The sequence below is a fragment of the Oncorhynchus mykiss genome, chromosome 10 (assembly GCF_057628025.1).
Source record: "Oncorhynchus mykiss isolate SJ-2025 chromosome 10, ASM5762802v1, whole genome shotgun sequence".
In the NCBI taxonomy this organism is placed as follows: Eukaryota; Metazoa; Chordata; class Actinopteri; order Salmoniformes; family Salmonidae; genus Oncorhynchus; species Oncorhynchus mykiss.
This window is the reverse complement of record NC_143031.1, coordinates 43,868,318-43,895,856: the sequence shown is the minus strand read 5'-3', so window position 1 is coordinate 43,895,856 and position 27,539 is coordinate 43,868,318. Positions and strand designations below refer to the sequence as shown.

General features: G+C 41.3%; 1 protein-coding gene across 1 annotated transcript in view; it reads right to left on the bottom strand.

The window, feature by feature from the left end:
• Positions 1 to 22,154, bottom strand: part of LOC110533958 (transmembrane protein 164) — a 49,122-nt gene extending 26,968 nt beyond the window's left edge. The window contains exons 1-2 of the mRNA XM_021618555.3: positions 20,945 to 22,154; positions 1,809 to 1,858 (exon numbers count right to left, since the gene is read on the bottom strand). Coding sequence (XP_021474230.1) covers positions 1,809 to 1,858; positions 20,945 to 21,382 — 488 coding nt within the window. The 5' untranslated portion in view covers positions 21,383 to 22,154. The remainder of the gene's footprint in view (positions 1 to 1,808; positions 1,859 to 20,944) is intronic.
• Between the last annotated feature and the right edge of the window lie 5,385 nt (positions 22,155 to 27,539).

Below are 27,539 nucleotides of genomic sequence, written 5' to 3'. Positions count from 1 at the left end.
TAAACTAACGTAAAAAATTAAAAACGAACACAATAAAACAAAAATAACTTGGGTGACTGGAGTTGTACAATTTTTTGGGCCTTCCTTTGACACCGCCTAGTATATAGGTTCTGAATGTCAGGAAGCTTGGCCCCAGTGATGTACTGGGCAATACTCACTACTCTCTGTAGCGCCTTACGGTTAGATGCCTAGCAGTTGCCATACCAGGTGGTGATGCAACCTGTCAGGATGCTCGATGGTGCAGCAGTATAACTTTGAGGATCTGGAGACCCATGCCAAATCTTTTCAGTCTCCTGAGGGGGAAAAGGCATTGTCTTGCCCTCTTCACGACTTCGATGCGTTTGGACCATGATAGTTCATTGGTGATGTGATCGCCAAGGAACTTGAAACTCTCAACACGCTCCACTACAGCCCCATCGATGTGAATGGGGGCCATGTTTGGCCCTCCTTTTCCTATAGTCCACGATCATCTTTTGTTTCTATGCAGACTCATTCAGCTACATTTCAATTATCTTCTGACTGCCTGGCAGAAGGACAAAGCAGGGCCCTGATTGAAACAGAGAGGGTTGTGGAGGTCACCATGGCTGAGCTCCTGCCCCAGTCTTCCTAATGAGAGTAGAGGCCAGAACAGGGCTCAGGTGTCCTGCAGTGATCCCCACCTTGGGTTTCCTCCCCCTGCTATAAGACCCTAACACAGCATGACATTTGAAACCAGTGGCATGCAAATTTAGTTTCATCATCTGGCGGTCAGGCTGAGGTTCCTTCTCAGGATATTTGATAATCACAGCCGAGGTGTGTAATGTTGCAAATAAGTGTTTTATTTTGCACAGCAACTTAAAAACATAAGTGGACTCTCATTATTGAAGCTCATGTTGAAAAACATGCCATCATAGGAATCTGCCATCATAGAAATCTCATGTTACAGTGTTTTGGCTTCCCCCTGTATGTTAGCTAGGCTAGGGGTTAGGTTTTTTGGGTTCAGGGAAGAGTTGGCTGACATGAAATTAATGAATTAATTACATACTATGCTGTTACTTAAATAATTGTCCTTGGTTATTAAATGCTAGTATGTTTTACTGACACAAACTTGTCTTGTGTGACTTAGTAAAATATCCGAGCGTACAGATTAATGAGTCGTTTGGGTGCCACCTCAGTATGTGACCTCCTGTGTTTACAATTGCCAGGAATTTAGCTACAGTATGTGGGAATTGCAGGGAGGAACAGAGAATGATGGCGATATCAGCTACCTTGAACTACACAGATGATGTAAATTACATTCTACAACTCTGTTCCCCGGCCCTGTTTCTGCACATCTGCTAACTGTCAGATAAGAGGATGTACTTTCTATAAAAGGAGAGACAACTCTGTTCGTTGGCCTCCAAACTATTTGAGTGATTGTTGAATTGCAAACTTTTTGCAAATCTCATAATAAAGTTGCTGTTTGAACAATCTACAGTCTCTCCCCTTTTGGTTAGAATTTCCACCACACATGCTATGTAGTTGCAAAGTAGCTAAAAAGTACTATGTAGTTGCACAATAGAAAGTAGTTGACAAGTTGCTAATTAGCTCAAATTGTCCGTGATGAGATTCGAACATGCAACCTTTTGGTTGCTAGACGTTCACTTTATACACACACCCATCCTGAAGTAATCTTCACTCGTATGTAACCATACCAAACATAACACACTAATTTAGGTGTCTCAGATTAACGTTTACTATGTTACTTATAGTCTATAAGACAAGGCTGCCAGTTAAGGTGGGGGTTGAGATTCCATGACAGTGGGAGTGTGTAGAATGGAGGTACTCACCTAAAGATGACCATGGCTGTTTTACATGGCGGACAGGCCAGCAGGAAGATCTGTGGAAAAATAACGCTCGTCAAAAATGTTTTACTGATCTTGTGTTAAACTCCAAACCTTGTCATCTACATGTTGCTGTAGAGCATACTGGATATGCTGTCGTGCTACATGAGTTATAAAAGCTGCTTCCAAAATGGTCATAGAATGTGCATAGAATGATTTCAGTGACACCCAACATCTACAGGGGAAATATATATCTGAGCTGTTCTTGCCATAATATCTACTTGGTCTTTCGCCAAATAGGGCTTTGTTCTGTATACCACCCTTACCTTGTCACAACACAACTGATTGGCTCAAACGCATTAAGAAGGAAAGAAATTCCACAAATTAATGTTTAACAAGGCACACCTGTTAATTGAGATGCATTCCAGGTGACTACCCCATGAAGCTGGCTGAGAGAATGCCAAGAGTGTGCAAAGCTGTCAAGAAGGCAAAGGGTGGCTACACTGAGATATCAGCTGATGTTGAAGGGCTATATAAATACATTTGATTTGGACCCCTTAACACAACAGCATAAAATTACATTCTAGACGATTCTGTGCTTCCAACTGCCCCCATGCACAAAGCGAGGTCCATACAGAAATGGTTTGTCGAGATCAGTATGGAAGAACATGACTGGCCTGCACAGAGCCCTGACCTCAACCCCATCGAACACCTTCGGGATGAATTGGAACGCCAACTGCGAGCCAAGCCTAATCGCCCAACATCCCGCCTCTAATGCGTGTGGCTGAATGGGAGCAAGTCCCCGCAGCAATGTTCCAACATCTAGTGGAAAGCCTTCCCAGAAGAGTGGAGGCTGTTATAGCAGCAAAGGGGGGACCAACTCCATATTAATGCCCATGATTTTGAAATTAGATGTTTGATGAGCAGGTGTCCACATACTTTTGGTCATGTAGTGTGTACACTGGCTTCCTTCATGAGATGCTTTTTGTCCAACTCTAAACTACTTATTACAATATCAATTAAGTCAGGGAAGTTTATACATGACTTATAGTCAAAAGAACAAGAACACAGACTTCCAAAAAATATATACTTATCAACCATTTACATCACAGTAACTCTGCAGTAAGATTGTTATTGCACCCACTCAAACATGAGTCATTTAACCTGTAAACCGAGGTAGCTGAGACGATAGAATTACATGTAGAACTGACTTATACGCCCTCTGTCTGAGATCTGCAGTACTGTCCTGTCTCAATCTGTTGATCGCAGGTTGACTGAGGAAGACGAGGCTATCGAAGGCCAGGGTGCCACTAGTGAACTAGTCCTACATGTGTACCTACACCTACTGTGTACCCTAGTTTTTGTTTGATTTTCCTCCAGTGAAACGAAGTGTGCAGATGAGGACCATCTGTCCTTCCACACATTTCCTGACAGAGCCAGCGAAGGAGCAGGCTAATGACAGCCTGTGGGCTGAGGAGGAGCCAGTTTGTCAGCAGGAGTAAGATCCCACGTGACGTGAGACACAAAAGTGGAACAGGATCTGATTTGGAATGTTAAGTAATGGGATGACATCAGCACCTCCTTCCACTCGGCTTCCACTCGGCTCCATTCTAATGTGTTGTAAGTAGGCTGAGAACCACAAGAAAAACAGCATCTATCCACCAGCTCCCATTAGGGCTGGGCAGTATGCTGTATACAATATACTGGTATTGGTATACGTTACATATACGTTACATTCTATAACGTTATTTTGAATAATAATAAGTGACCTAAATCATTAGGTTGTTTGTGCAACAGTATCTTCTAAATCAAAGAGGAAAATGTGAAGCATGAATATATCAGCTACATGAAGTAGCTAAGAGAAGACATTCAATGTAGGCAAAGATTATAGGGTCCCCTAAAAAACACTGGTTCCTACCCTGTCACAACAAAAACTATTGCCATTTTCATGCATAGTCATGTCAAATAACACCTTATTCAAAGTGCCCACAATTATATCCTAACTATAGAATTAGAATAATCATTATATTTACATTCCAACAGTTCACCCAAGTGTTTAGCTCTAAATCGCAAGTCAAATCCAAATTGCAAAATGTTAAAAAAATAAGGCCTAGTTTGCTGGCCGATATCGTGCAGCCCCGCGTGGCATAAAATACCAACAAATACCGTCAAAATGTTTTAAAATACTGTGATATTTGCCCATATCGCCCAGCCCTAGCTCCCATGTGCAGTAGACCAGCACTCTGCATGTATAATGGCTGCAGAACTGATTTTGATTGCTTCCCCTCAGAGTGAGAATGATAGATAAAGTGAACACTTAAACCCTTTTAACTGCAATTTACTGCATAGGCTACTAACCCAAAGTAGATGCCCTCTAAAATATTTTTCACTGCCTGAAGCATTTCAAAAACACATCCAGACAAACACTTCCTGTGGCAGAGAGGTGGACACCGGGCAGGCAACTTTGTGGCTGGAGCAGGATGAGTGTGTAAAGCGGCCTATCCTTCCTGAGGGACAGAACTTCTTCCTGTCTGACTGTGGAGCAGTGAGGATCATGGGAGCACAGGGTTCAGGGGTTGAGCTCTGGCCTTGACAGAACAAGATAACCATGAGAATGACACATCTGCCTGAATGACACAATGTCCTCTAAGCATTACAAAACAGAAACACTACTAGCAGTCTGGCACAATACTCACTAATATGAAGTAGAGTTTAATATTTTCCCAGTATTTTACAAATGTTCCATGCCAATAATAAATCATTTTTCTCCTAGATAACCCTGTATTTCAGGCAAAAACCAGAAGTGTCATTCAAAAGCATATAAATAGGCCTGTCTGGATTTGATTAGACCTTTGATTGAAAATTCAAACCACAATGTTACAAGTATAGGCTAACGAATTTTAATTTTTAAATATAATAGGGCCTATTTGTGTAATTAGTAGGCTGATGCATTGACACACACCTTTCATAATATTTCCCCCAATGTTATTAGCGTACCTCTTGCTCTCTCTATAGTTGCTTCATTCCTTCCTACCTTTCAACAGTTACTTTAAATAAGTTTAGTTGTCCTTGTCTTAAATCATTCTCATGACATAGTTGAATAATATAGGACTAGAATTATATGCAGAAGGCTTTCACTTCTCTTCACGAAGATTGAATGGTTACGGGCCTGAATAAATAACCACTATAGCCTACCACCATCGCACGTTCGCTCTTCTTTCAAACTGCATGTGAGTTCTATTGGCTGCTGTATTTAACATTCAGGCAAACAAAAGCTTGAGTCTCTCTTCGAATAGTCTATAAGTAATGCAAAAAAATATATTAAAAAATGTCCAGCAAGCTATTCTAGTCTAGCTTTTCCGGCATGGGACTCCAAGAACTAAGGAGCGGTTTGTAAGGAGAGGCCAGCAGAGCAAAGGCGAGTGCGTATTGTGCAAGAGAAAAAGGCTTTAAGTTAGAAGCTTATTATGCATGCATAACCAATCATTAATTAGCTAAATATAACACTAAAACTGCATTGAATGTATTACCTGAAAGAGGTATGCTAGGACGTACTACTGTTCAAAAAGGTTGGGGTCACTTAGAAATTCTTGTTTTTGAAATAAAATAAAATTGTTTGTCCATTAAGATAACATCAAATCAATCAGACAAACAGTGTAGACATGGTTAATATTGTAAATGACTATTGTAGCTGGAAATGGCAGATTTTTAATAGAAAATCTACGTAGGCGTACAGAGGCCCATTATCAGCAGCCATCACTCCTGAGTTCCAATGTTACGTTGTGTTAGCTAATCCAAGTTAACTTCAAAAGGCTAATTGATCATTAGAAAACCCTTTTGCAAATATGTTAGTACAGCTGAAAACTGTTGTCTGATTAGAGAAGCAATAAAACTGCCCTTCTTTAGACTAGTTGAGTATCTGGAGCGTCAGCATTTGTGGGTTCGATTTCAGGCTCAAAATGGCCTGAAACAAAGATCTTTCTTCTGAAACTTTTCAGTCTATTCTTGTCCTGAGAAATGAAGGCTATTCCAGATGAGAAATTGCCAAGAAACTGAAGATCTCGAACAACGCTGTATACTACTCCCTTTACAAATCTAAGTTTGAGGTGTTCGGCTCACGAAGAAGAAGATGCTGAAGGAGTGCTTTATGCCATCTGTCAAGCATGGTGGAGTGAATGTGTTCTGGGGGTGCTTTGGTGGTGGTAAAGTGGAATACTTGTACAGGGTAAAAGGGATCTTGAAGAAGGAAGGCTATCATTCCAGTTTGCAACGCCATGCCATACCCTGTTGATGGCGCTTAATTGGAACAATTTCCTCCTACAACAGGACAATGACCCAGAGCACAGCTCCAAATTATGCAATAAATATTTAGGGAAGAAGCAGTCAGCTGGTATTCTGTCTATAACAGAGTGGCCAACACAGTCACCGGATCTCAACCCTATTGAGCGGTTGTGGGAGCAGCTTGACCGTATGGTACGTAAGAAGTGCCCATCAAGCCAATCCAACTTGTGGGATGTGCTTCAGGAAGCATGGGGTGAAATCTCTTCAGATTACCTCAACAAATTGATAACTAGAATGCCAAAGTTCTGCAAGGCTGTAATTGCTGCAAATGGAGGATTCTTTGACGAAAGCAAAGTTTGAAGGACATTATTTACAACCTTGTCAACATCTTGACTATATTTCCTAGTCATTTACACTTGTGTGTGATATACATATGCATGAAATGACTAGGAAATATAGTCAAGATGTTGACAAGGTTGTAAATAATGTCCTTCAAACTTTGCTTTTGTCAAAGAATATATATATATATGACAAGGTTGTAAGAATATATATATATCTATCACACACACACATATGCATGAAATGACACACATATATATATATATATATATATATACACACACACACACACACACACACACACACACATATACATACATACATACATACATACATACATACATACGAGAGAGAGAGAACAGCAAATGTAGGCCTACCTGTCACAAGAAAAAAAGTTTCCATGAGATAGATGACATGTCGACATAGATGACTGTGCTCCATACTGAGATGGGCCGTCTTTCCAGCGACTCCTGTGGCGGGCCGGGCGCAGTAACCAAGGTTGCCAGGTGCACGGTGTTTCCTCCGACACATTGGTGCGGCTGACCGGGTTGGATGCACGCTGTGTTAAGAAGCAGTGCGGCTTGGTTGGGTTGTGTATCGGAGGACGCATGACTTTCAACCTTCGTCTCTCCCGAGCCCGTACGGGAGTTGTAGCGATGAGACAAGATAGTAGCTACTAAAACAATTGGATACCACGAAAACGGGGTAAACATTTTTTTTAAAATAAATAGATACAAAACAAAAAACAAAAAAAAACACTGAGTTTAAATGTATGAAAAGGTGTATGAAAACTTCCAACTTCAACAGTATGTTATTTTATATTCTCAAACTAACAGCAGTGCCTAAATGATGTCCTTCTATACAGGTATGGCATGCTCCTATGCAAATATTGTTGCTCAGTAGGCTAATATCAAACCAAATGTTATTCGTCACATGCGCCAAATACAACAGGTCCTTAGCTGAGTGATGAGCTTTAGAGGGCAATATGGCATTGAAAGCTGAGCTGTAGTCAATGAATAGCATTCTCAGATAGGTGTTCCTTTTGTCCAGGTGGGAAAGGGCAGTGTAGAGTGCAACAGCGGTTGCATCATCTGTGGATCTGTTGAGGCGGTATGCAAATTGGAGTGAGTCTAGGGTTTCTGGGATAATGGTGTTGATGTGAGCCATGACCAGCCTTGTAAAGCACTTCATGGCTACAGATATTAGTGCTACGGGGTGGTAGTTATTTAGGCAGGTTACCTTAGTGTTCTTGAGCACAGGGACTATGGTGATCTGCTTGAAACATGTTGGTTTTACAGACTTGGTCAGGGACAGGTTGAAAATGTCAGTGAAGGCACTTGCCAATTGCTCAGTGCATGCTCGGAGTACAGGTCCTGGTAATTCATCTGGCCCTGCGGCCTTGTGAATGTTGACCTGTTTAAAAGGTCTTACTCGCGTCGGCTACGGAGAGTGTGATCACACAGTTGTCTGGAACAGCTGGTGCATGCTTCAGTGTTGCTTGCCTCGAAGTGCGCATAGAAGTAATTTAGCTCGACTGGTATGCTTGTGTCACTGGGCAGCTCGCGGCTGTGCTTCCCTTTGTAGTCCGTAATAGTTTGCAAGCCCTTCCACATTTGACGAGCATTGGAGCCAGTGTAGTAGGATTCAATCATAGTACTATATTGACGCTTTGCCTGTTTAATGGTTCATCTGAGGGCATAGCGGGATTTCCAATAAGCTTCCGGGTTAGAGTCCCTCTCCTTGAAAGCGGCAGCTCTAACCCTTAGCTCAGTGAGGATGTTGCCTGTAATCCATGGCTTCTGGTTGGGGTATGCACGTATGGTCACTGTGGGGACGCCGTCGTCGATGCAATTATTGATGAAGCCAGTGACTGTTGTGGTGTACTTCGCAATGCCATTGGAAGAATCCCAGAACATATTTAAGTCTCTGCTAGCAAAACAATCCTGTAGCTGAGCATCTGCGTCATCTGACCATTTCCGTATTGAGCGAGATACTGGTACTTCCTGTTGTAGTTTTTGCTTGTAAGCAGGAAATCAGCAGGATAGAGTTATAGTTAGATTTGCCAAAAGGAGGACGAGGGAGAGCTTTGTACGTCTCTGTGTGTGGAGTAAAGGTGGTATAGAGTTGTTTTCCCTCTGGTTGCACATGTGACATGCTGGTAGAAATTAGGTAAAACGGATTTAATATTCCCAGGATTAATGTCCCCAGCCACTAGGAGCTGCATCTCTGGATGAGCATTTTCTTTGCTTATGGCCTTACACAGCTTGTTGAGTGCGGTCTTAGTACCAGCATTGGTTTGTGGTGGTAAATAGACCGCTACGGAAATGATGAAAACTATCTTGGTAAATAGTGTGGTCGACAGCTTATCATGAGACACTACCTCAGGCAAGCAAAACCTTGAGACTTAATATTAGATTTCTTGCACCAGCTGTTATTGAGAAATAGACAGACTGCCACCCCTTGTCTAATTGGAGGCAGCTGTTCCATCTTGCCGATGCACCGAAAACCCAGCTAGCTGTATGTCATCCATGTTGTCGTTCAGCCACAACTCAGTGAAACATAAGATATTGGTTTTGAACGTCCCATTGGTAGGATAGTCTTGATCGGAGCTCATCAGTTTTGTTATCCAATGATTGCACGTTGGCTAATAGGACTGATGGTAGAGGCAGATTACCCACTCGCCGTCGGACCCTTACAAGGCACCCCGACATCTGTCTCTTCTTCATGCGAATTACGGAGATTTGGGCCTTTTCGGGTGTCTGAAGTAAATCCTTTGCGTCCGACCCGTTAAAGAAAAATCTTCATCCAGTACGAGGTGAGTAATGGCTGTCCTGATATCCAGAAGCTCTTTTCGGTCATAAGAGACGCTGGCAGAAACATTATGTACAAAATAAGTTACAAATAACGCAAAAAAACCCACACACAATAGGTTAGGAGCCCATAAAACAGCAGCCCTCAGGTGCCATATCAAGTCTCAGATGGAAAGGCAAACAGATTTTGTCCTCTGTAGCACCATTGACTCCATTGATCAGCCAAAATAAACATAATACATCAATGTATTAAGAATTGTACATAGTAATGACATAACATTGAAAGCTGTGGAATGTAACAGCAATATTTAGACTTAGGGATGCCACCCGTTAGATAAAATACGGAACGGTTCAGTATTTCACTGAAAGAATGAAAGTCTTGTTTTCGAGATGATGGTTTCCGGATTCGACCATATTAAATGACCTAAGGCTCGTATTTCTGTGTGTTATATTATAATTAAGTCATTTGCCAGCAGCTCTTCACTGTGCTTCAAGCATTGCGCTTCCTGACGGCCAGCCCAGATGGTGAGGGTAGGTAGCAACAGATCTGCCACGCTGATCCTCAACTCTAGAGCTCCCCAACTCTAGAGCTCCCCAGGGGTGCGTGCTCAGTCCCCTCCTGTACTCTGTGTTCACCCACGGCTGCATGGCCAGGCACAACTCCAACACCATCATTAAGTTTGCAGACAACACAACAGTGGTAGGCCTGATCACCGACAACGACGAGACAGCCTATAGGGAGGAGGTCAGAGACCTGGCTGGGTGGTGCCAGAATAACAACCTATCCCTCAACGTAACCAAGACTAAGGAGATGATTGCCTGCCATCCAGGACCTCTTACACCAGGCGGTGTCAGAGAAAGGTCCCAAAAATTGTCAAAGACTCCAGACACAGACTGTTCTCTCTACTACCGCATGGCAAGAGGTACCGGAGTGCCAAGTCTAGGACAAAAAGGCTTCTCAACAGTTTTTACCCCAAAGCCATAAGACTCCTGAAGGAAATCACTCACAGAACGAGCTGTATGGCTGGTGGCATTGTCATGCTGGAGGGTCATGTCAGGATGAGCCTGCAGGAAGGGTACCACAAGGGAGGATGTCTTCCCTGTAACGCACAGTGCTGAGATTGCCTGCAATGACAACAAGCTCAGTCCGATGATGCTGTGACACACCGCCACAGACCATGACGGACCCTCCACCTCCAAATTGATTCCGCTCCAGAGTACAGGCCTCGGTGTAACGCTCATTCCTTCGACGATAAACGCGAATCCGACCATCACCCCTGGTGAGACAAAACCGGTGGGTTTGTGCCCATAGGCAACATTGTTGCCAGTGATGTCTGGTGAGGACCTGCCTTACAACAGGCCTACAAGCCCTCAGTCCAGCCGCTCTCAGCCTATTGCGGACAGTCTGAGCACTGATGGAGGGATTGTGCATTCCTGGTGTAACTCGGGCAGTTGTTGTTGCCATCCTGTACCTGTCTAGCAGGTGTGATGTTCGGATGTACCGATTCTGTGCAGGTGTTGTTACACGTAGTCTGCCACTGCGAGGGCGATCAGCTGTCCGTCCTGTCTCCTTGTAGCGCTGTCTTAGGCGTCACACAGTACGGACATTGCAATTCATTGCCCTGGCCACATTTGCAGTCCTCAAGCCTCCTTGCAGCATGCCGAAGGCACGTTCACGCATATGAGCAGGAACTCTGTGCATCTTTCTTTTGGTGTTTTTCAAAGTCTTAAGAACACACTTAAGAACACATTTTTATTTCCAATGACATCTAGCTACATATTGAACTTCCATCCTCTCAGGCCAGGGGCACAATGTATGAATTTATGGTTGGATCAGAATCATTGGCCAGTATGAAGAATTAAGCAAAACCACAAGTCCAAATCCTTATCTTCATCCATGGCTAATTTAGGAAAAGGACAATTTTAGCTAGCTAGACAACACAATGAAATGAAACAATCCAAGTTGTTTTTCGTCAATGACATTTGGCTTCTGATGTGATCAGTCTGATGTTTTCTTGACACTTTTTTTTGCGCCAGAACCATTCACAGCTGAGCTCACTCAGTTGCTTTCTTTGGTGAGATACATTCAGCCTCTTGCAAATTGAAGGAAATGTATGTAAACAAAGAGACGAAAGATGCAAATTAATGTATAATTTTTTTGTACATTTTTTGGGGAAGCCTGGCTTCCCTTGACATCCATGAACACACACCACTGGGTATCTAACAACAAAAACATGTTTTGGCCAAAGTATGGAAGGCTTGGCGCATTCTTATTTGCATGTCCAGGCAGGTAACGGAATGTGCAGCACCAAGCGAAGGAACCAGAGGCCCCATGCTAAGCCCTGCGGTCATATATTTCCTGTTCTCTTCTGGGTGCTATGGCATGGTGAGCCATGTTGTCATCTACTTAGTTGTGTTGTTCAGTACAATAGACCCTTATGAATACCACAGCTGGCCCATTCTCCCCCAACACCAATTAAAGAAGCCTACATTCTTCTAACCCAGGATAATCAATCTCCAGAGACTGGTTCAGCTCATATTCAATCCAACATCCTGGGACATACACATGATGGGACAATTCTCTTTCCAGGGATATCATTTTGGGTGCTATTTAATGTGATAATGACAGGACAAAGCATTAGTTATTTGAGTGCACGACTGCACGCTGTGCTTTGGTTCCAGTGAGACGGCAGTGTGTAACAATGGGAAGCCTGAGATGAAAATGCAGAATGCAATCCAAACAGATCAATGTCCAGGTGGCACACTTACAAGATCTAGAAGCCTCTAGGTTACAAGGGACGCTTAAGCTACATACAAGGTTCAGTTGTTTGAGCCGGCCAGAAAACTGACCAAGGTATTCCTGTTTGATATTACCACCAGCTTTTACATTGTAGGTTGATTCACTGAGTGATTTAGCAATCATTTGACACAAACGCAAATTGATAGAAGAGCCATTGCCTAAATGAGTTTGTCATCGGTCTTCTTGACTGGCGCTGTCCCACTCTCATACTGACAACACTGGAACTCAGTTGCCCTGGGTGTAGGTACCTAACCCCATAGACCACTCACCTCTGCATAGCTCATAAGTGACGGCTTTTATTTAACCTTTATTTAACTAGGCAAGTCACTAACTACAGTATATACAGTTCAACCATGGAGCCCACCTCCCCACCCTTAATGAAAACATACATTTTGTTGTTGCGGCATTTATTCTACAGCATACTACACCACAGAAATATCCATTGTTCCTTTGCATGTAAAACCCCCAACTAACTCCAAAATAATGGTCACAGCAGCAGCTCATCTTTGTCCACAGACTGACCAGATGCCAGACGGATGCTGATGAGGGGCCACAGAACAGACCTGTAATTCTAAACCTCTGGGCCCGGTTTCTCAAAATCATCTTAAAGCTAAGTTCATCGTTAGAACCTTTGTAGGATCATCGTCTAGTTTCCAAGAGGTTCCCAAAAACATAGTTAATAACTTGAAAACCTAATCTAGAACAGCTAAGTGTGTCGTTAGATGCTTTGCCCTTCTGCGTTACTTTATAGATCTCCTGGAAACATAGATAGACCATGTGATTCTGTCTGTAACCGCTGATAACTTCCGACTACTAATGCAAAAGTTTCCAATGTCTTCGCAATTGATATAAACAAGCAACGTATAGCCTAAAAAGATGCTTAAATAAAAAAGATATATAAAACAGTAGGCTATAGGCCTATTTCAATCATATTGAAATACATTTCATGTTCAATCAATCGAGTTCTATTTTGTATCTATTCTGTAGGTATCCAGATAGTCATACCGGGATATTCGGTAATACCGCCACTGAACAAAGGGTACTCTAATTCAAAAGGTTAGCAATGCTAACAAGTACATGTAAAACCACAGAGAATGCTAACTAAATGCTAACAAGCACATTGCAAACATTAGTGTCTGACCTAAACTATACAAGTAATAAAAAAAATGCTACTCACAGTTTGCTGTATGCACAAAATAAATATTAGACAGCAAGGCTTTTGATCCAGGAGAGGATTGTCTGCTGAAACTAAGCCAATGCTGTATTTTATAAGAAGCTAACAGGGTAGCTAGACAGCAAACTAACTACTAAATTTGAAAACCAAATGCACAACTCCAGAGCATTTAGCACATTTTAGACAGTTAACTTAATAGTTCAAAGAAATCTAGCAGGCAAACATTTAGTTGTGAATTCCATATTGTAATCAGATCACAGTGAGTGACTAACAAGGCTCCGGTCTCGTTGTTGTGTGCTTGTAAACAAAAACCACTTGACTGGGGATTACCGGTAAATTTCATAATGAAAAATGTTACAGGTTAAATGAAGAACACAATCTTCCTTATCTCCTAATGTATTGAAAAAAAAAAGAAAAAAAAGTACTACTAATGTTCACATTTGTTTAAAAACTTAAAATAAATAGTTGACTGTATTGAAAAATAATCCCGTGGCTTTTTCCAAATACCCAGGTATACTTTCCAAATCTATGATTTTAGTGCATTTTTATTGGGTAAGCATTAGAATAAACCACACTATTTTCAGCCATAGGTTGGAATGGGTATAGAAGCCCTTTCCCGCCACCAATAAAATTAAATTTGACTGAGTTATAAGATAGTTAAATAAAATTACTTACTAAAAATAAAAGCAAGTCAGTTAAGAACAAATTCTCATTTACAACGACGGCCTACCAAAAGGCAAAAGACCTCCTGCGGAGACGGGGGCTGGGATTTAAAAAATAACTAATGTAGGACAACACACACATCACGACAAGAGAGACAACATAACTTAAGACAACATAGCAAGGCAGCAACACAACATGGGAGCAGCACAAAACATGGTACAAACATTATTGGGCACAGACAACAGCACAAAGGTCAAGAAGGTATAATTAGGGTTGCAACATTCCAGGAACTTTCAATAAATGCACTGGTTTTACAAAAATCCTGGTCTGACGTTTACGGATTTCCTGCTTATTCCATCCTGAATCCTCACTACCTCTAACTATCCTCACTACCTCACTACCTCTGATTTCCGGACACCGGGGGAATTTATTGAAAGTTCCAGTAATTTTGCAACCCTAGTCATAGTTATGAGACATGTTTAGGCAATCGGTATCACATGAATTCAATGTGCACTTTGCATCAGGCCCTCAACTTTCCAGGATAACCTTATGTATATCCTAAAGTCACTCACCCATTGTATACGTGTGCGTGAGAGTGAGCGAGCGAGAAAGAGTGTGTGGTGATTGTTTCATATTAATGGATTGGAGAGTTTTGTTAAAGTGAGATGACATCTGGTTGAAATCTGATTGGATGAATTCAATTAAATCCATTTAAAAAAAAAAGGGGCAACCTGGGATTGGTACATCCTTTTTGGGGGTTTAAAATTATTAATATATAGCCATAAGGCACGCACGTACACAGTTTGGGCTCTGCCTGTGCAGAGCACATGCTTCTTTTCCCTTCCCGTCTCCAAAGTGCCCTTTTGGGTGGTGGTATAATGTCCCCCAAAATAACAACTTAATACATTTTTTGTCATTGTTGTCACTTGTTCGGAACCCACTGCCCGCAAGTCATCCTGACGTTGTTAAAAACTCACACCCCTGTCCGTTGGTTGCGCCTGTTGATCTGCCCTGTACGGAGATAGCATGCTCCTGTTTGTGCCTGTTTCCCAGTCTGCCCTGGTCGAAGATTGTGCACGCCCGGTCACCAGTCAAGTGTGTGTGTGTGTGTGTCTAGCAACTCAGGCGTAACTCAGGCTGCATACCACACCAAGCCCTGCCCCTCAAGGAGAGAGCAGTTGCTTAACCATGGAGTTACACATTTTCTTGCCATTCACTCTGAAGTCTGCATGGTCAAACGGATGCAAAAAGATGGTGAAAACGATACTGCTTTCCACAAGCCTTCTACAATTACACTATTAGTTTGTGTTCCTTACTCTCTGCTAGTTTGCCTTAGCCACTAATGCTAATCACTAGTTAGCTAGCTTGCTAAATGTACCAAGAGTCAGAGCAAACTTAGATTGTACTACTGTAGGCCTAGATAATCATATTGTTTGTGCAATGGTATCTTAAATCAGAGAGGAATAGGTGAAACATGAATAGTTTAGCTAGCTGGCTAGCTACATGAGGTAAGAAAACATGGAACGAAACATCTAATTAGGTTTCCCTGGAAACATTGACCTACCCTTTGGTTCTTACCCCGTCAATAATTCCTCCCTGGCTTATTGATTTGTTATGTCAAACAACAATGCATTCAAGGTGCTGCCCACTATATGTGACTTGTTTCAGGAAACTAGGAGTATGTCGCGTGTCACTACTTCACAGGAAAGCAATTTGAAAGTAAACCTTTTTTGACAGAAATGCCTTCTGGAACATGTGAACTTTCATGTGCCTAAATAACAAATGTGTATGCCATCTGTAAATATGAATAGAATTATGAGCCTAGTTGGTTTAGCCACAGAAAAAGAAAGCAACCTTCCCACTAGCCATGATTGGCTGAAATAATAAGTGGGCTGGACATGCCATGAGATGAGTTCAGATTGGTCTGCCATGTAGCACGCTTCTCTCCATTTAGCTGGTCAGGTAGGTAATCCTGTCTAATATATATTTTAAAATAAATACACACATATATATATATATATTATAGTAGAACTGCATAAGTGTTGCTCTCCAATTTCTGGAGGACCGAGTTCTGAAATCAGTGAAATTAGAATATGATAGCTAAGGTGATGGAGAAAACACCTGTCTCTGGATTACATCTCCAAACTAAGGGCAACCATGGCATCCGTGACGAAGAGGGAGAAGCATCCATCCATGTATACAGGTAAGAGTTCAGCCAGCTAAAGTATCAGATATTTCACATTTCTAATTTAGTCAGAAAGTCATTTTCATTTCAAGTTAGTGTAGTGTTAGCTAGCTAGCTAACGTTACGTGTATGATCTGTGTAGTAATATTATTTGTATCTAAAACATTAGCTGTCAGAGCAGCTTACCGATCACTGTACCTGTACACACCTCATCCCCATATTATTACTTACCCTCTTGCACCCCAGTATCTCTACTTACACATCATCATCTGCACATCTATCACTCCAGTATTAATGCTAAATTGTAATTATTTCACCTCTATGGCCTATTTATTGCCTACCTCCTTACTCTTCTACATTTGCACACACTGTACATAGATTTTTATATTTTTCTTTCCTAATGTGTTATTGACTGTACGTTTGTTTATGTGTAACTCTGTTGTTGTTTTAGTCGCACTGCTTTGCTTTATCTTGGCCAGGCCACAGTTGTAAATGAGAACTTGTTCTCAACTGGCCTACCTGGTTAAATAAAGGTGAAATAAAAATGAAAAAATAAATCTGAGCCATTTTCTTTGCTAGTTAAAGCCTAATGTTAGCTAGCTAACATTGAACCGTGTTGGTTAGCTCAAGCAGGGTAGTAATGTCATGAGTTGGGATTATGATTCATTGTTTAGCTAGCTAGCTACATGTCTTAACAAAAGACTACTCTATGCAAGTAACCATTTCAATAGAATGTTAATGTCACTGCGAAAACTGTTGATAGCCAGAGTGAATTTACCAGCTACATCTATCTACTCCGATTTCAGAGCACTTACCTGAGTGTGCCAGAGCACAGAATAACTCATGAATTTACAAACGCTCAACACCCGTTGATTACGGACGGTGTCAGTAAACTTGGCAAAAAAACAAATTGTTGCCAGCAGCACAGTTGCAGACACCAACACTGTGGATAGCATAAAAACAGTCTAACCAGCTCTGCTAGGGCAGGTATAATGGTCAGAGTGAGTTCTCTCATGTGTCTGGAAGTAGCTTGTAAGCTAGTCAATGTTAGCTTGGGTGCTTGACAGCTGTTGTTAGGAAAGAAAGCTGGAATCAACCCTTTTTTCAAGTGAGGTTACAAGTTTATCAACTTTCAAAGCAGAATTACTTTCCCATTGTTCCTCAACTTTCTAGCTCTACTAGAAGTCTCTACTTCTATCCAACGTAAAAAACACAATTTCCAATTTTGCTCCTAAGATCAAAACGAGCCGGTCGGTCACATTCTGCTATAGAATAATTATATTTCCACGATTCAAACAGTTCACAAATTTCTAGTCTGCCGAGTGCAAACTTAGACATTGTGAAAATTCTGTGCAACTTCCAGCGTGTTTACTCCGAACACAGGCTTTACCCACTTTAAGTTCCAGTTAACAGTGACCAAGTAAGGTACTTTGGCTATTTGATCATACAAGAGTAGCCTACCATCAAAAACAATGGAGAAAATGCATTTTCTAGCATTTTAACATGGAAATAGCTGTTACATCATTCAGCCTACAGAAGCAGCCAATGTGTGGTGTTCAATGTAGGCCTACATTCCATGACACTTTGAAAAAAAACATGCAGGGCTTGACATTAACCTGTTTATCCACTTGTCCTTCAGACAAGGAGTTGACTGAAAATGTTGTGTTGTTTGATGCAAGAAACCACTTTTCAAAATAAACTGCATTATTATTCCCATACCATTATTACAGAGAATCAGACAAATTATGCTACCCTTTGCCTATTGGCTACTTAGCTTATTCAAGCCTGTCTCAAAATATAACACTGCCCCTTTAAGACAAAAAAAAAGCTTGGCTTGCTTTTCTAAGATGTCTAGAAATGTATACGTTAGTGCTTTTGCAGGAAGCAATCACTCCCCTATTGCTGACTACAAATGATCTATAACTGAGCTAATAACTCACTTACTAGCAACGAATATGAACAAATGTACACGCGTGGCTACATGCAGCTCTCTCTTTGATTTCATAACAAGCGCATCTACTCACGACTGCTCATGCTGTAAACACAGTCCAGTTCAACGTAAAATGGCACAGATCCATATACGGCAATGGTCTATTTGCATATAGGCAATACAATCCTAATCGGAAGCGTTTTATCTACAACAAAATCTCTTGCATAGTTCATTTTGTTTCGGGTATGCTGCGTTGAAAGTGGCTAATATGGCATTGATTCAATCACAATTGCCACAGTAAAGAGAAACGTTGAGTGTTAACAGGGAAAACTCTAGAAAGTTTAGTGAAGTTCAACCTCGTGCTTCTCTCCGTGGGCTGATATTTCTTATGCACGGCAGTCTTGGGGCTACTGCACGGCAGTCTTGGGGCTACTGCACGGCAGTCTTGGGGCTACTGCACGGCAGTCTTGGGGCTACTGCACGGCAGTCTTGGGGCTACTGCACGGCAGTCTTGGGGCTACTGCACACGCACGCATGCAGCTTAGAGGAAACATTGGTTGCCACCCTAGGGTCATGACCTACTCGTAAAGGATATTTAGAATAATCCCCCAAAAAAAATGTTAATCTAAATTATTGTGATATGATATTTTGGCCATATCACCCAGCCTTACACCAAATACAAAAGCCAGCCATATATCATGAGTTAGTAACTTCATAATATTCATCATCTATTGATAAAAGCATCAAAGATAAAGAAATCGAGCAAGCAGATTTAAAGGAGCTGGGGAGAACTATGTCTTAACCAATATTTGTCTGGTAAATAAGGAGTAAGTGCAAACAAGCTAGATAAACGGTCAAACACTTGGCAGCCTGTGAAAAGGTGTTTGCATATACAGCAGTCAACAGAGTGACTGATTGCAGAGATATGACTGTTGATGGCATTTAATCAGATGTGTTAATGTAAAAGATTAGACTGCAACGAGATTGAACTTCACTGAACTTTCTAGTGTGCGAATTGTGATCGAATCAATGCAATATTAGCCACTTTCAATGCAGCATACCGAATCAAAATGAACTATGCAACAGATTTTCTTGTAGGCTGAGCGCATTGGAGTAGGATTCTAATGCATTGATAGGCAAAACTAAGGCCCATACTTTTCACATATCGGTGCGCCATAACCAATCCGAGCTGCAGTATCCCTACATGCAAATAGACCATTGCCATATATGGATCTGTGTCGTTTACTTCGAACTGGACTGCGTTTACAGCATGTCGCGAGTAGGAGTACTTGTTTTGAGCTCAAAGCAAGAGCTGCATATAGTCACGTGTACATTTGTTCATATTCGTTGCTAGTAAGTGAGTTATTAGCCCAGTTATTGCTAATTTCTAGTCAGCAATGGGGGAGTGGTTGCTTCCTACAAGAGCACAAAATGTGTAAATTTCTAGCCATCTTTGAAAAGCAAGTCAGGTAAAGAGCTTTTTTCCCTGTCTTAAAGGGGAAGTGTTGTATTGGAGACATGCTTGAATAAGCTAAGTAGCCAATAGGCAGACAGTAGCATAGTTTGTCTGATTCTCTGTGACAAGTGGATAAACAGTCTAATGCCAATCCCGACATGTTTTTTTCTCCAAAAGTCTCATAGAATGTAGGCCTACATTGTACACCACACATCGGCTGCTACTGTAGGCTGAATGATAGAACAGCCGTGTAAAAATGTTATGGGATGCTTTTTCCCCATTGTTTTTTTATGGAAGGCAACTCAGGCTACATTTTGATCAAATAGCCACAGTAGCCTACTTGGTCACTGTTATAACTAACTTAAAGCAGGTGCAGCCTCAGTGTTCACAGTATACGTGCACCAGAAGCTGCACAGAACTTTCACAATGCTCCAGTTTGCACTCACCAGACCTGACATTTGCGCAGTGATGCATTTTTTTTTGAAGGAACAGCGGTAAGGGGTTATGGTTAGAGTTAGGGGAAGGGTTAGCTAACATGCTAAGTAGTTGCAAAGTAGCAAAATTGCTAAAGTTGTCTGTTATGAGATTCAAACACGCAACCGTTGGGTTGCTAGATGTTCGCATTATATACCCACCCATCTATTCTCCTTTCATTTTTTACTTTAAGTAACCATACCAAACAAAATATCGTACTCATTTGGGTGTCTTGGATTTACATTTACTATGTTACGTCTAGTCTATGAGACAAGGGTGTTTACGTTTAGACTTGGGCTTCAGTGCCCAAAAAACAGACTTTCTTTATGACTGCAGTATTGTCCTAACATGCCCTTTTCCTGATCAATGATCTGAAACTGATAACATTGCATATTACATGATTCAACATGATCCTTTCAGTTCATTTGAGTGTGATTAAATCAGACAATTACAGTGCAGTGCACCCCATTGGGAAGAGGGATACTCATGCAAGACATTACAAGACGAGCCCTGCCTCAACACCCTCTGTGTTGAGTGCTCTCCAAATGTTGTTGGCTGTGGTTCAATATACACACACACACACCTTATAGTCAGACTGAGGCTGACTGAACAAACCACTAGTCATGATATCCTCAAATAATTTCTCTATTTCTATTACTTTTCTTCCACATGAAAGATATTCATAAATCTGCATACAATTAGCTAGTGGGTGAGTGTTCTCCAGTCCAGATTGTGAGCTATGTATGCTAAACCTAGAAGTTGAGTGAAAACATGGTAGAACATTTCTATTTAATGTTAGACACGATGGAAAGGTAAAACTGTTTTACCCGAAAGGCAGATAAAATGCTTACTTAGTGGATCATGTGCTGAAACGGACACAATGGGCATAATATTTGTACATAGCATTGGTCTCTACACAGAAATTCACAATGCACATTCAACACTAAAAAAGTAGCGCTGGTAGGCCAATCTTAAATTCAACGTCTGCCAAATGACTTAAACGTAAGTTACAATTTAAACTTGAACTTACCTGCACCATGGTCATAACATGACATGGATTCAGTAGGTATATTACGGTCTTGGTGGCGAATTTGAATCCGACCTCTACTCCAAACGTCATACACAGAGCAACCAGCAACAGGTTCTTGCCGAAACTGTCCTGTTTCGTCCTTGGCCCATCTTTCGCAATCTCTTTGAGTTCTTTACAAATGTTGATTTTTCTCAATGCGACGACAACTTCCACGATGGAAATCAGAACCATGACAAAACTCTCGCTGATACGTTGTTGCGGTGCAAGAAAGGCGGCACATTCTGGGCCCCCGTTGCCTTCAAACTTTGGGTCCACGCCGCCATACAACCAGTCTAAAAGACTGTAAATGTTATATCTAGACATATTCCTCTTCTCGTGTTGGAAAAGGTAGGAACAAGACGGAATAAAAGACAGTACACTGACTTCTTGTCGAAACATGAACTGCAGTATTTCACCTCGGCAGTGATCTCTATAAAGCTGAGGCAGAAATGTATCCACCAAAGCTGCCACCGCCTCCTATTCTTGACAAGTAGTAATAGTAGCAACAAATCAGCTAGCTTGCGTGGACGGGAACTCGGTGGCGAACAGTGCCAGACCAAATTCCAGAGTGGGGGGTCTCTAGCAAACTATAGCTAATTCTCATTGACATGGAAACGTGGACATTCAAATGACAGCTGTGATTACAGTAGCTAACAGCATGTCATGGCCATGTCACCAATTTGCAGTGGAAAATAGCTAACTGCAAGCAATTGCTAACGTTAGCTAGCAGGTGGCAGCCACATCCGTTTGCCAAATATATTGGCTAACCGGTAAGGAAAAAATAGTCAAACAATTTCTAAAACGTCCAGCTGTAGTTCTTCCGATGCTATCTCACCAAGAGAGTAATTTTCAGCACCCAGTTGCACGATGTGTCACAAACCAGCAGAACTAGTTTACATCGATCCAGCACAAGTGTGAAAGTAGCTACTGACTGTTAGCTAGCTACTGTATCTAACTAAATGGTTATATTACAACTATATGTGATTTAACGTGCATCACAAGATACAGTTCTTGCTGCAGCGATATTTTATATTAAATAATGTTATAGCTTTGGTCACAAAACCAGTATAGCTCTTTACATCCAGTTAGTCGTGAACCATTCCAATTTGTCTCTACACTAAATTACTTCCTGGATTGGATAGCTGCATTTAACCCCGCCTTCTTTCCAAGTAACGTTCAGTTAACCCCTTGATTCTAGACCCTAATGTGTACACATACTGTATGCCTATAAACGTACAATATTCTTTATCTGATGCGTAAAAAATCTACAAATACATTCAATAAGAATTTACAACAGTGTTCCAGATTTATGGAACAGTTTCCCCTGTCAGGTAAGAGAGAGGCAAACACCATTGAGGTTTTAAAAATGTAATTTGAGATAGAAACCAATGTATTAAGCTGTTCAAATAAAGTTTAGAATTATTATTTCAGTTGACAATTAGAGACACTTTAATTTAGTGGACCTATGTTGGGTGTAGCCATAGGGTGTGTCTTTCGCAGTATCCTCAGCAATCAGCGTATTCGATTATGCTGAGCCGCGGGGCATCGGGCGAAAGAGGGGTGAGAGGAGCGTCATGCTTAAATTGAACGGTAATCTGTGCCGTTTAGTCTTGTTGCGGACAAGGCAGCATTTTGCATTGTCCAGAAACATACAACATATCTTTTCCATACATTTTTTAAAATCAAAATCAATCACTTTTGCATGGGGAAGACAGAATCCTAGTAATTACTTCACGTGCTTAAAAACGTCACTTTTGTTTCGAGCCGATTTCGCCATAGGCTTTGAACGGGGCAGCTAGCTCACGCCCGGGAGGCAACCCGGTTCCAAATCGAAAGCATTCAACTTTCAGCCGATTCTGAACAAGGCTACGCAAGTGCCCGGGCGAGATGATTATGATTATTCTTCAATGTACAATGTCCTAGGAGCAATCTTGCAAACAAGATAAGAGAGGAAGTAAGAGGTGGTGTTTGCAAGATTGCTCCTAGGACATTGTACATTGAAGAATAATCATAATCATCTCGCCTGGGCACATGCGTAGCCTTGTTCAGAATCGGTTGAAAGTTGAATGCTTTCGATTTGGAACAGGGTTGCCTCCCGGGCAAATCCGAATTTTGAATCTTGGTCCACCAACATTTGGAGGGCCCTTGGGCTCAGAGTCCCATCTCATTTTATTATTAATATAATTTATTTGTATTTTATTTAAACTTTATTTAACTAGGCAAGTCAGTTAAGAACAAATTCTTATTTACAATGACGGCCTACACCGGGCATACCTGAACCGACCAAAACCTGGGCCAATTGTGCACACCTTATGGGACTCCCAATAATGGCCGGTTGTGAAACAGCCTGCCACACATCTATCAAAATGGCCCTGATCTTACATTTGTCCTCACCTCTACGCAGTGGAACATTAATATCAATTTTATCTTGTTTAAAGCTCTTTTGACCATCTGGTCTACAATTTTATTAACTTCCACACACAAATGGACTGGGACCCAGTAGAATCTTAGTACTACACCCATTCTCTCAATTCTCCATAATAACATTAATTCCTCCAATAGTAGGTCACTCCTATTAGATTTGCCAGCTGATACACTATTCAATACAGACAGGGAATCTGAGCATGTTATAATTCAGACAGGTTGAACGTCCTCAATCTAGTCACTTTACCTCTACCTACATGTACATATTACCTCAATTACCTCGACTAACCTGTGCCCACACACATTGACTCTGTACCGGTACCCCCTGTATATAGCCCCACTACTGTTATTTTATTGTTGCTCCTTAATTATTTGATTTTGATTTGAGAGCAACTACTATCCAACAGTTCAACTGAGTATACTGACAGTTAATTTGTTAGTCTTCTATATATCTCCACATCAAACTCAGGAATGTAAATCCTTGCTCTGGTGTGAAAAACTGTAAAAATGCTTTAAAACTTCTTCCAATGTAATTGTAAACCAGTTTCCCTATATCACTGACTTCTGACAAATCTTTTATTTTCTTTACCAAGGTTAGATCAACAACAGGATCTGGGACTAACCATGGATGAACATCCCTTATCACCACAGAAGGGCCAACCTCCAATTCCCTCAAACTACTCTCATCAGCAAGCTTTCCAACTATCCAACCAAAACCACTGCCTAGTCTAATAGTATATTCCCTACAGTCATCTAGAACAAAAGCAGTGGGATGATCAACCTCACAGCCTTTCAGCCTTACCCAATAAGCTAATGACAATTTATTACGCTGTATATCCAAAGGAATCTCACCTACCTCTACTAATAAGGCAACTGCTCGGCAGCCGACAGACCGTAAGGCGCTACAGAGGGTAGTGCGTAGGGCCCAGTACATCACTGTGGCCAAGCTTCCTGCCATCTAGGACCTCTATACTAGGCGATGTCAGAGGAAGGCCCCAAAAATTGTCAAAGACTCCAGTCACCTAAGTCATAGACTGTTCTCTCTGCTACCGCATGGCAAGCGGTACCGGAGCGCCAAGTCTAGGTCCAAAAGGCTCCTTAACAGCTTCTACCTCCAAACCATAAGTCTGCTGTACAATTAATCAAATGACCACCCAGACTATTTGCATAGACCCCCCCCCCCCCCTTGTTTTTACACTGCTGCTACTTGCTGTTTATTATCTATGCATAGTCACTTTACCCATACCTACATGTACAAATTATCTCGACTAACCTGTACCCCCGCACATTGACTTGGTTCCGGTACCCCGTGTATATAGCCTCAATATTGTTATTTTACTGTGTTACTTTTGACAATTTTTTACTTAAGTATTTGCTAAATCTTCCTTGAAATGCACTGTTGGTTAAGGGCTTATAAGTAGTCATTTCACAGTAAGGTCTACCTACACCTGTTGTATTTGGCGCATGTGACAAATACAATTTTATTTGATACAGATGTTGATTTAAATGAACCAATACATATCCTTAAAGCTATATACTCGATTCTGTCCAGCCTCTGAAGCCAAGTCTTCGTCGCTGTTCCAAAAACTATACACCCATCGTCAATTGGCGTCCTGATCTGAGCTCTATAAATATCCATCAACGATTGTCTGTCAGCACCAGAGAGTGCATAAGATTCACCACCTTCTTACACTTTGTTTCAACATTTATGGCAGGATCTTTCCATGTATATCGCTCATTGAACCAAAGACCCAAATATTTGTACTTAAAAACCCTCCTCATAGACTGTCCATAATGAAACAACTGTATATTTTCAACAACTTTCTTCGAGGAGAAGAACATACAGCAAGACCTGGCCATTTAAAACCCCAGTCAATCGACCATGTTTCAACATCCTCTATAGCTTGTTGAATAAATCCAAATAGCTTCCTTCCTTCCAAATAGCTACTTCTTCAGCATATAGAGAAGCCCCAATGCCCCTACCTACATTCAAAAATACATCGTTAATCATAATATTGGAGAAAATAGGACTGATAGCACTGCCTTGAGGAATACCATTGTCAACTCCGTAGGCATCAGATAAAATGGATCCCATTTTAACTTGAAAAGATTGATTAAATAAGAAGTCCAAAATCCAGTTATATAATCTCCCACCAATACCAAATATTTCTATCTTAATCAGTAGGCTCTCTCCATATAGTGTCATATGCCTTTTCAATGTCAAAAAATATGTATGTAATATTTAATATTTAAAATACTTCTTTCATGACCAGAGTTTTTTGAACTTCATTGCTCACCTTTACTAATGCATCCAAAGTAGATCTATCTACCTCTACAGAATCCACTTTGACATTGACTCAATAAACCTCTATGTTCCAGGAAATAGGACAATCTGTTAACTATCATCTTTTCCATCGGTTTACACAAGTTAGAGGTCAGTGCTTTTGGTCTGTAACTATCAGCACATGAAGGGTCCTTACCAGGCTTTTCAAATGGTAATATTACTGCACGTTTCCAACCAGAAGGTAATTTTTATTTTATTTTTTATTGAACCTTTATTTAACTAGGTAAGTCAGTTAAGAACAAATTCTTATTTACAATGCCTGTCTACGTCGGCCAAACACGGACGATGCTGGGCCAATTGTGCGCCGCCCAATGGGACTCCCATTCACGTCCGGTTGGGATACAGCCTGGATAGGTATAACCCCCTCACTTGAAATCGTATTAAATAATCCCAGGAGAACATACATAACCTCATCAGGTATATGGTTAAACATTACATAACACAACTGATTATGATCTTGGGCTGTATATCGAATCAAATGTTATTGGTCACATGCGCCGAATACAACAGGTGTAGAACTTACCGTGAAATGCTTACTTACAAGCCCTTAACCAACAATGCAGTTCAAGAAATAGAGTTGATAAAATATTTACTAAATAAACTAAAGTTTAAAAAAAATCTAATCAATCATAAAGCAACAAGAAAATGTACATAACAATAATGAGGCTATATACAGGGGGTACCGGTACCGAGTCACTGTGCGGGGGTACAGGTTAGTCATGTTAATTTGTAAAGGGACTATGCATAGATAATAAACAGCAAGTAGCAGCAGTGTAAAAACTAAGGGGTGGTTTGGACCTAGACTTGGCGCTCCGGTAACGCTTGCCGTGCGGTAGCAGAGAGAACAGTCTATGACTTGGGTGACCGGAGTCTGACAATTTTTTGTGTATAGGTCCTGGATGTCAGGAAGCTTGGCCCCAGTGATGTATTGGGCCGTACTCACTACCTTCTGTAGCGCCTTGCGGTTAGATGCCGAGCAGTTACCAAACCGGTAAGGATGCTCTCGATGGTGGAGCTGTAGAACTTTTTGAGGATCTGAGGACATATGCCAAATCTTTTCAGTATCCTGTGGGAGAAAAGGTGTTGTCGTGCCCTCTTGACAACTGTCTTGGTGTGTTTGGACCATGATAGATTGTTGGTGATGTGGACACCAATGACGTTGATGTACACATTAACATGAGCATGTAAAATCTCACTTGCATTGCCTTATATACTTTGTCCAAATAACCCCACTTTGTACCCTAGCAAAAGTCTTCCCCATCAAGTATGCTTTTTTTCAATAAATTAAGGCAATTTTTTTACCCACAAACCCAGACGAGATGAATCAAACCCCCTCATTATTAGTGCGTGCACGCCCTCTAGTGGTTTTCATTTTTCTTCACAGCTGAAGTGACCCAGGAAATTTCATAGGAGGACATATCATCTGATATCACTCCATGTCTGCACTCCCCTCCCTGAAGCTTGTGCTTTCCCACCTGTCCATGGAGAGAACCTACAGGAGATGGATAATCCATACAATGGACTTGTAGGGTTCATGCAGCAATGGCTTTTTTTTTTTTTACAAGAATATACTTTTTGGCTCAGAACTTGCATATCATTTGCACTGAACATTAAGTAGCTAGGATTAGAGAATGCAACCAAGATGTAAAGGTAAATGTGCCACCCTGTCTTGACTTAATCTGTGCTTTGGTTTTACCAACAAAAGCCTGATGTTTTAGTCTGATCTAATACTGGCTCCCTCCCAGTGAACATCAAAGACAATGTATATACAGACAGAAAAAAGCCCCA